The 9,713-nt window shown below is 60.5% G+C and overlaps 1 protein-coding gene across 1 annotated transcript; it reads right to left on the bottom strand.

Annotated features, from left to right (window-relative positions):
• Positions 1-925: 925 nt before the first annotated feature.
• On the bottom strand, positions 926-8,420 carry NATD1 (N-acetyltransferase domain containing 1). The gene is made up of 3 exons (XM_070773245.1): positions 8,195-8,420; positions 4,299-4,417; positions 926-3,398 (listed from the first exon to the last, which is right to left on the bottom strand). The coding sequence occupies exons 1-3, from the start codon at positions 8,298-8,300 to the stop codon at positions 3,282-3,284; spliced, it is 342 nt and encodes a 113-aa protein (XP_070629346.1). The 5' UTR covers positions 8,301-8,420; the 3' UTR covers positions 926-3,281.
• Between the last annotated feature and the right edge of the window lie 1,293 nt (positions 8,421-9,713).

Consider the following 9,713-nt stretch of genomic DNA (forward strand, 5'->3'; position numbering starts at 1 on the left):
GGGGAGGACCAGTCAAGCGGGGGCATGCAGCACCCAACACCCACCCACCCCAGAGCCACCTGGCTGCTGGCTCCTGCCCTCCTTTCTCCCACTGGGACTTCGCTGAGCCTGTCCTGTCCCTGCCCCTCCGTTTCATTCAGGTTCGGGGTAGAAAGTAACATGGGTTTTACTTCTAGACCCCAGGCTGCTGTAGGGCAGTTGCTGGGCATGTCCCTACATATCACCCTGCAAGGGCCCCACCACAGTTCATGGACATGGCGGGGGGCGGGGGCAGGAACCGGGTATGGGTCCTGTTGGCCTCACCTTTCTGTAGCCTCCTGACCCCCCACCCCCAGCCTCCAGTTCCCAATACCTGGTTTCTCACGGAGCTGCTATGGAAGCCAAGCTGGTCATGACCACAGAGGGCCCCCCAGGGGACCTAGAGGAACATGCTTCACCCTGGAGTCCTCGGGCTCCAGGCTCCATGCAGGCGGCTCTCCATCCTGTGTGTCCTAAGTGCTGCTGGCCCTGGCCTGCCTGAGTACTCTGCCTCCCCCGCTGGACAGAAGCCCGGAGAGGGTTCCTGGGGGGAGAGGGGCAGATGACATGACGTGACATTCTCCTCCTGGCCCCCCTGTCCAGCTGCTCCCAGCGAGGGGAGCCTGGTGCTGGAGGCCTGACCGTGACCTCGGTCAGAGGGGCCCGTGCCTGGGAGGAGGCACAGGCACAGCCAGCAGACCTCCGGATCCTGATGCCACCTGCACCTCTCAGGGCCTCGCTTCCCTGCCAGTGAGGATGCATGAGTCCGGACACCTGCCAAGTCTGCCCTTCTCGCTCCTCCCACTCCCAAGGGCTTCCAACCCCGGGAGCCTGGCTGCCCTGGGGGTAGAGCAGAGGCGAGGGAGGCGAGCACCCCTGCCCTTCCAGAAGCAGTCCTAGAGCCACACTGGGTCACACCTTTTATTGAAATGTCATGCACTCCGTCTGGAGACCAGCCCTGGCCCAGACGCCACCTGCAGCAGGTCCTGAGTGGGAAAGGCACATGGGTGGCCGCCTGTCTCAACTGGGTGAGACCTACCAAATGGCCCTGGCAGGAGAGCATGTGACCATGGGGCCATCTGCTGGGGGCCTGATAGGTCTCTGAGCTTTCCCGTTCCCTGCTGGCGGCACACAAACTGGTCCACATGACCTGCCTCCTGAGTGAGGGTTCCCCAAGTTCCCTGGGATGGGTGGGGTGGGAGGGCGAGGCTGAGACGTCACACAGTCGGGCTAGCACCGGCAGTGTCAGGATTGGGAGTGCTGGTGGAGGGGACTGGGCTTCCGGGGTTGGGTCTGCAGCACACCCACCCAATTGGGGGAGTTGGCCGTTGCTGCTGTCAAGGGCCGTAGTGAGAGCAGCGGCATTTTGTAAGGCAGCCTGAGGCAAGGGGGCCCAGGTTGCACCTGCAGAAACGGGATGAGCTGTCCCTGGCCCAGTGCCACAGGGCCCTGGGGACCCTGTACATCCCTGGTTCAAGTCCTAAGTGCTGTGTGTGCCAGCCAGGTAGCCAGTCACCCGCTGGGAGAACACAGGTGCAGGCTGGGGCATGGTGGGCCCCCTTGTGCCACCCCACCCTCCGGTCCCTCCACATGCAACTTGCCCTGGGGTCCCCTGTGCCACTGTTGCAGGACACCCTCCCACGGACAGTGCCTCCTGGAACCAGGTCGCCTCGCCCAGAAGGCCGCAAAGGCATCAGCACCAGCTCTCTGAGCTACTGGAGAGTTTTCATGATGGAGTCTGTGCTTGAACATGGGAGTGTGGATGGGGAGGGGGTGATGCTGGAGAGGGAAATGGCCCACAGCCTGGGCTGCCCAACAGTCCACCCTCATGCCTACTACCTACTCTGTCTTACGCAGCACCAGGAGGGCACATGTGTGGCCTCGGAGGGGCTTCCCCCAAAGCTCTTTGCAAACACAGCCAGGGGCACAGAGGGAAGGGGAGGGTGTCCTGCAACCTCTAAGGAATTCCTGGAGGCCAGAGGAGGGCTGGGCGCTGGGAAGGATGTGGGGGCCGAGGGCAGTGACTCAGGGCTGCCAGGCCTTTGGATACACGTAGATGGAGCTGTCCCCACTGCTTGGTGAGACGTATATAGGTGGGAGCACCCTGGAGAGGACTGCCGAGGTCAGACAGGGAGGGGTCACTGGGGCAAGCAGTCCACCCCAGCCAGTGGCCTGGAGGGGCTGTGTCATCCCAGGGGTTCACTGTTAACTCACATCTCAGCCCCAGAGGGACGGGACTCCTGAGCTGCCCTCTGGCCCCACAGGGGAGCAGGCGTGAATTCGGCCCTTGTGGGGAGCAGGACACAGGAGGCTGTACTCTGAGCCTCAACGAGCCCCCAAAAGGAAGTCCCCAAAAAGGCAGGCCCCACAGAACAAAGGTGCTGGGGTGCTCCCCAAGCTGTTCCCAGGAAGGCAGTCTGGGAGGGGCCTCAGACTCCTGATGGGCCATAGCTTGCAGGAAAGGAAGGACGCTCTGACGTGTGGCGTTTGCACAGGAAATCCCTCCGAACTGCTTCTTCCTCTGTGGTCTGTGAAGGACAGCTTTCCCACCCCAGCTCAAGGGTCCTCTTTGAGAAAGCTCACCCACAATGAGGGGCAGGGATCCCCAAGACACTCAGATGCAAAGGGGAGGGCGGGCATGGGGGTGGGGTGGAGGGAGAGGACCACTGTCCTGCAGGGCGGGTTGCCAAGGAGACACCAGCCACGCGCATGTGCATGTGCGTATGTAAAGGAGACACCAGCCGTGTGTGTGTGAGCCTGAGCCTGGACTGGCACCCAGCCCATTCCTGGCCCTGTTCATCAGGGAGGGCTCCCGTGGTTGTAGCCATCTCCTGCACCAGGCACACAGTCAAGAGCAGGGGCAGCATGGGGGCCACCTCGCTTGGCCCAATGGCCCTGGAAGTTGGCACACACAGTTCCTTATTGCTCCTCATCTGGGGAGCGGACCCCCTGCTGCCCCTCACAGAGCACGGAGCAGCAGGGGGACCCGGCACGGCCAGAGGGACGCCCCCACCCACACGTTCTGATCTCGACTGCAGGCCCTCACGCCGTCTGCAGAGCGGGAACAGCCGGGCCCCGCTTCGCCATGGCAGCTGGACCATGGCCCATCCTTGGCCAGCCGCCTTCCAGAGCCACAGACGAGTGTCCTTACAAAAATAACTCTGAGTCTGTCCCCCGTGGGGACCAGGATTCCTGAGAGCACACGGAGGCCAGGGCAAAGCCTGGGGGTCCGATAGGCGGGCTTGAGCCCTGTGGAGCCAGGGCTATGGCTGCAGGCGCTCCAGGTACTGCGGTAGAGGGTTCTCCTTGACGAACTTCTGGATGTACCAGCACGTGACATGGGCTCTCAGGTCCTCCTCCACCACAAAGTCCAGAGCGGCCTGGCAGCCAGGCAGAGAGAAGAGCGGTCAGAGCCCCAGTCCCTCACACTCCAGGCTTTCCCTTGGGTCTGCGATGGAGGCAGAGGTGCTGTCACCACTCCTGTTACACCTGGCAAACCCGGACAGACTGATAAACTGCCTGAGGGACATGGCAGGGAAGCGAGGGGGCCAGGGTCAGACCGGCCCCAGGAGAACCCTCTTCTCCACTCATTCTTCACTGGATGCCTCCTCCAGGAAGCCACCCCTGTGGGCTGGATCAGGGCACCTGGGGCTCCCTCTGCTCTCAGCAGAGGTTGCCCAGTGTTCACAGGGATCCCAAGGCCAGCAGTAGGAGCGGTCAGCCTGCAGTTGTCAACCCAGTGGGTCTGGAACCACCTGATCACTCAGCACCCCACACACCTGACCCCCGGTTTCAGCCTGAGACCCTCTGGTGACAGGATTCCAATCTCTTCTCCCATTCTGCGAATGAACTGGGGGCTGCAGGTTAAGCGCCCTCGTGCCCAACAGATTCCCACCCCACTCCTGTTACCCAGGGCTCCTTATTGGTAACAGGATGGCCCCACAGACCAGCACAGAGCTGCTCCTGAAAAGGGGAGAGGGGCAGTGGAGACTGCAGGGCGGGGCCCCGAACAGCTTTTAGGGGACTCATGGCCACCCTCACACTTGGTGCCAGGCTCGGCCCCCCACAGAGTTCACTGGGCACCTACCATCCATGCACACTGGGTCCCAGCAGTGAGCTCCCCACATAAAGCAGGCATCCGGGTCCCTGGGGGCCCGGCCTGGGAGGTGGGGGCGTAGAGGTGAAAGGGGGGTAGGTGGCAGCTGCAGCCCATGGGAGGGCAGGGCCTGGCCACCACTGGGCCTGGTCTCCTCTGAATGGGGTCAGCCTCCATGCCCTACCTTGGCCAGGTGCTTGGCGATGCCGCGCCCGCGGTAGGCGTCAGGGACCTCTGTGTGCTGTAGGTCCACGATCCGCTTGCCCACATACTCATAGAGCAGGACTGCCCGGTCGTGACATCCTGTGGGGAGGCGGTGGGCAGGTGAGGCCCTGAACCAGCAGGGAGGCCTGGGGGAAGGGTCAGGGGTTCGGTGCTGGGCTGCAGTGCTGGGTCTGGAATCACCTCTCCGTGCCTCAGTTCCTCACCCACAAAGCATGGATATAACAGAGCACTCCTCAGGACAGTGTCTGGAGGGTTAGCGTGCTTAGAACAGCGTCCAGAACACACCGAGCCCCATGTGGGCCTTTTCTGCTACCATCAAGCTTAGCATCCCAGGGCTCCCACTGCTCCCCAAGGCCCAGCTCTCTGCACCCCCACTGGAGCACCTGCCCAGTGCTATGGGAGCCCAAGGCCCAATATTGGATGTAGAACAGGACTCAGCAAGTTGCCAACTAGACCAGAGCCTGAACAGACCAGAGAGCTGGACCACCCGCTAGACCCTGGGGAAGGTCAGAAGCAGCAGAACCAGCGTCCGCAGGAAAGTGACCAGGCCCAGGAGGCACAGGCAACTGACCTTCACACCCTCTCAGGCCTGGTGCACCAGTCTGCCCCAGTCCCCTGCTGGAGAAACACTTAGCTGGAGTTCCAGCCTCTCAGCCAGCGTGTCTGTCCATCCAACCACATGCTCACCCACCCTTCTGCCCCCTTGACAAAAGTTCACTGAGCCCATCCGTGGCACTTCTCAGGAGCTGGGGACATGGCCACGAACAAGCCAGGCCAAGGTGCTTGGGGTCCTTCTCGCACGTGTCTCAGACGCCAGTCTGAGCCTTTGGCAGGCCCGTGGGCAGAACTTTCAATATCTTCCTGGAATCTGACCACTGTTCACACATCCACCAGCCCCTGCACCCGCTGTGGAAGCAGAGTCAGACCCCGCCCATCCCCAGCTCAGCAGCCTCCCTGCGGCCCCTCAGGTCCACCTGCCTCAGCCAGCTGCTCCCTCTTCCTGGCACCTCCCCCAGAGTCCCCAGGGCTGGGTCCTCACTATTTGAGGTTAGCCCACATGTCACCCCAGCATTTCAGGCCCTGGATCTGGGGGTCAGGCAAAAGCCTGAGCACCCATGTCCTCTCATACCCCATGTCAGCAAGACCCGTCCACGCTTCCTTCAGCAAGCACCGAGGAACTGGGCTTTCACCCCATCTGCTCATGCTGCCTGCCCCCAGACAGCCTGAGGGAGCCCATGACATCTGATCCACCCTCTGCTCAGGACCCTCCCAGGCACCCACCTCACCCAGTCAAGACCAAGTTCTCATAATGCCTTCCACAGCCCCGCATCACCTGCCTCCATGCCTCTTGATGTCCCCTGTCCTGTGGCCTGGCTCCGTTTCTCCCCTCTCTGCTGCTCCCGGTACACACCAGGCACCCCAGGGCCTTTGCACTTGCCGCCACTTCCACAAGGAGCACTCATGCCACCGTAGCTCCCTTCTTGGCCTCCTTCTTGGGTAGCCCTCCTGGACACCTGACTCTAAACAACAGCCCTTGGGACTTCCCTGGTGGTCCAGTGGTTAAGACTCTATGCTTCCACTGCAGGGGGCAGGGTTGGATCCCTGGTTGGGGAACTGAGATCCCACATGCCATGCAGTGTGGCCAAAAAAACAAAAACAAAAAGCACCGGCATTTTCCCAACACCCCAACCTTACTTCTCACAGGTCTTGTTCTTCAGGACAGTCTGTGCTTTATTGTCCACTGACCCTCAGATGGTTGAGCCCCCAGCACTTACAACAATGTGTGGCACATAGTAAGCACTCGAGAAGCACTTGTGGCATGAATGCTAGTTCTTCTACCTCCAAGGTGCAAGACTGCAGGCATGTTGGTAACTCTCCTTGCCTCAGCCTCCTCCTCTGTAAAATGGGCAGAGCAGCCCCTCCACCAACACTGCCAGCAGATAAAATAACTGACTCCAGTGCGAGGGGCATGCCGGGAACCCAAGGACTGAATGCACACAGCTGCTCTTTTCTCCCCAGACCTGGAATGTGCTGGGGACTCACCAGCCTAGCTCTGCCAGGGGATGGGTGGCACACACCTGCGCTAGGAGCCACAGGGCTGCTCCACCTTTCAGCCTCAGTGTCCACCTCTCTCAATGGGCACAGTGAGCTGGCTTCCAGGGCCTGGCTGCAAGTCACCATGGCAGGCCATTCCCCTCCCCAGCTGAGGCAGGGTGGGGGCCTGGGCACAGAGGAGCCCTCGGCCCACCCCTATACACACCCAGACCATTTTGGGCCTGGATGCACAGTCTGGTCTTGCAGACTGGTGAGAAATTGCCCAGGGATCCTGGTCCACTTTAGAGTCAGCCATCTGAGCAGGAGGCGACAGACGGGGCAAGTTTACAAAGGCAGCTGGGCTCATCCAGTCCTGACCCCAGCCAACTCAAGAGGGTGTCCCTAATGGCTGTACTCATTAGGAAAAGAAAGAAGGGACACCCCCAAGGGTCCCCTTTTTTTTCTTTCTCTGAGTGTTGAGGGTCTCCTGAGCACCCACAAGGAAATCAGAGGCCTCTCAGGAGCCTTGAAAGGCCAGGGGGTCTCTTGGAATGCGAGTAGCGGGGGAGCCCTGAGAGTCAAGGCCAGGTGCGCCAGGGTGGGCACCACAACGGAGAAGAGGAAGGAAAAGGTGTTTGAGTTCTGGCCTGCGGGGGCCTCAGCTTACTCTTCTGAACACAGGGTGGTGATGGCCACGTCATGAGAGTGTTGTAACAGACGTGTGTTGGGGCCGGGTTCAAAGACGAACACAGCCAAATGGGGTCTGAGAAGGTCCCAGCCAGACCCTCCAAGCGCAGGTGGGAGGGGTCAGCCCAGACAAGACCCTATTCGAGTTCTGCCCCTCCCCCCACTGCCTGACCTCAGGAAGCCTCGCCCTTCCCTCCTCAGACAAGGGCACAGTGGCCCATACGGGCCCATCCAGCTTGGGCACTACCACAGAAGGCCCAGCTGGGAGGGAGGAAAAAGTTATTAACAGAGAGGTGTGGGATGCAAGGAATTCAACCCTCCATTTCACAATCAGGCGGAGGGGGCGTGGACTAGTAAGCGGTGGAGCTTGACTTCGCTTTGGTTTAAAAAGTAATGCCCAATGATTTCCCTGGTGTTCCAGTGCGATCCCAATGCAAGGCTCCCGGTTGGTCAAGGAACTAGATCCCACAGGCCACAACTAAAAAATCAAAAATGCCGCGACTAAGAGTTCGCATGCTGCAACTAAGATCCTGCCAGCAAAAAAAAAAAGAAAAAATCAGTAATGCCCAGTCCGTGTCCTCCAGCACTGACTACCCGCCGCAGGCGCTGTTCTGAACCTCACTCTTACTGGGGCATCCAGTTCTTCCCACCAGCCAGGAGTTAATCCAACTGTAGAGGCGAGAAACGGGCGCACAGAGATGAGGCAAGTTGGCCAAGCCCCGAAGCCGCCGGGGTCTGAAGGAGACACCGTCCCTCCCCGTCCCCGCCCCGCCCCGCCCCTGACGGGCCGAAGCCCCTCAGTCCGTCAGCCCCCGGTCGGTCTAGCAGGGTCTTCCAGCCCCCTCTGCGCAAAAAAGCGAAGGTTCGCAGGGGCAGCCAAAAGCCACTCAACACCGGGAATGGGGAAATGGCGGGACACCCGCTCCCCAGGACCTCGGCAGGATCCCGGAAAACAGCCGGGCCAAGCAGGTGCGGGTTCCCCCGGGCCGAGGCGGGACCGGAGCCGCCCGGTGCCTGCCTCCGCCGCCCCCGGGCTCGCGCCGCCCCGGGCGCCCGCCCCCACCTGGCCCGCGAGTGCGCCCCCGGCCCCGCGGCGCGCAGACAAAAGGCGGGGGCGGGCGGGCCCGGCGTTACCGTTGAGCCGGACGGTGAACTGGCGGCGCCGACGGTCGTGCTCCACGCGGATGGGGCAGCCCTGCTCCGGCGCGCCCGGCGACGCTGCTGCCGGCGACTGCGCCATGGGCGCTCGGACCCGGGCCAGGGGCGCGCGGCGGGCTCGGTGGGCGGCGCGCGGAGCCGCACTGGGGTCGACCGCAGGCGGCGGCGCGGAAATTGACACTCGGCGGCGGCCGCAGCAACAAAAAGGGGGGAGCAGGAAATCAGCTGTGCGGTCACGTGCGGCGCGCGACCAGTGGGCGCGCAGCCGCTCTGTTTTGATACATTCCGTTCGCCTCTTAAAGGCGCAGCGTCGCGCACAGCTCCGTGCCAGGGCCCTTGGGCTTCTGGCCCCGACCCGCAGGAGACTCTGGGGCACCCCCACGGACCCTGTCTCAAACACACGTTTCGACCTGTAGGGCAGTTCTAACCGTCCCCTCGCAGCCACCACTTACTCAGCGCTTGCTGTGTGCCTGCGCGCAGCAAAGCCCCGGAAGCTGCAGGAAGCGCTCATGAAGCCGGGAAATAGGTGCGCTTGACCCAGGCGCCTGGGGGCGACTTGCGAGGGTCACACACCGCTGGAACGATTGTCCCGAGAAGCCTGGCTTGGGATCTGGTGCAATGCCACCTCTAACTCCAGAAACAAATGCGGGAAGCGCCTTGGAGATTCCTGGACCCACTCACTGGGAGGGGGGAAATTGAGTCCCAAGAGGGCCAGGGACTTGAGGACACACAGGACTCTGGGTGGGTGAGTGGGGAACAGACTACATTTTTGAAACGGGACGGGACAACACCTCCCCCCCACCCCCGCACCAACTGCTCGGACCCACCGAGTCACGTGACTACAGGTTTTATTAGTTTGCTGGTGAAGGCGTGAGTATGACGTAATTCCCACGTGACCACCGCCCAATGTAAGATGCCCATCATTTGTGTTTCCCCCTCCAGCCATTGCCCCACCCCGTGACTAATTTCCTTTTCCTAAAACTTCATATAAACAATATCATATAGTATGCCCTTTCAGAATTCAGTGTTGTTTTTTTTTTATAAAACATTTTGTGTGAGATTAATCCACGTTGTTGAGTGTATCTTTTTCATGACCGAGTAGTAGTCCACCGGATGCATATTCCACAATGTATTTATCTGCCTACTGTTGATGGGCGTTTGGGTTGATTTTGGATTTTGACTGTTATGATTACACATGCGGTGACCATTCTTGAACATGGCACTTTTCAAAGGTGGCTGAGTCTTAGGACCATGAGTTTTATGAGGACTAGCCAGACCTTTTCCAAAGTGGCAACCTCATTTTACACTCCTGCCAACAATTCTGAGTATTCCTTTGGTGTCACCAGTCTCTAGTTCTAGCCGTTCTGGTGCACATGATGTGGTGGCTCACAGGCATCAGTATACCTTTCCCTGATGACCCGTGATGCTGAACCTTCTTCATCTACTTCTTGGCCCTTTTTGGTATCTATTTTTGTGGGTATTTTTTTTTAAATTG

The sequence above is a fragment of the Bos indicus genome, chromosome 19, assembly GCF_029378745.1.
Source record: "Bos indicus isolate NIAB-ARS_2022 breed Sahiwal x Tharparkar chromosome 19, NIAB-ARS_B.indTharparkar_mat_pri_1.0, whole genome shotgun sequence".
Classification (NCBI taxonomy): Eukaryota; Metazoa; Chordata; class Mammalia; order Artiodactyla; family Bovidae; genus Bos; species Bos indicus.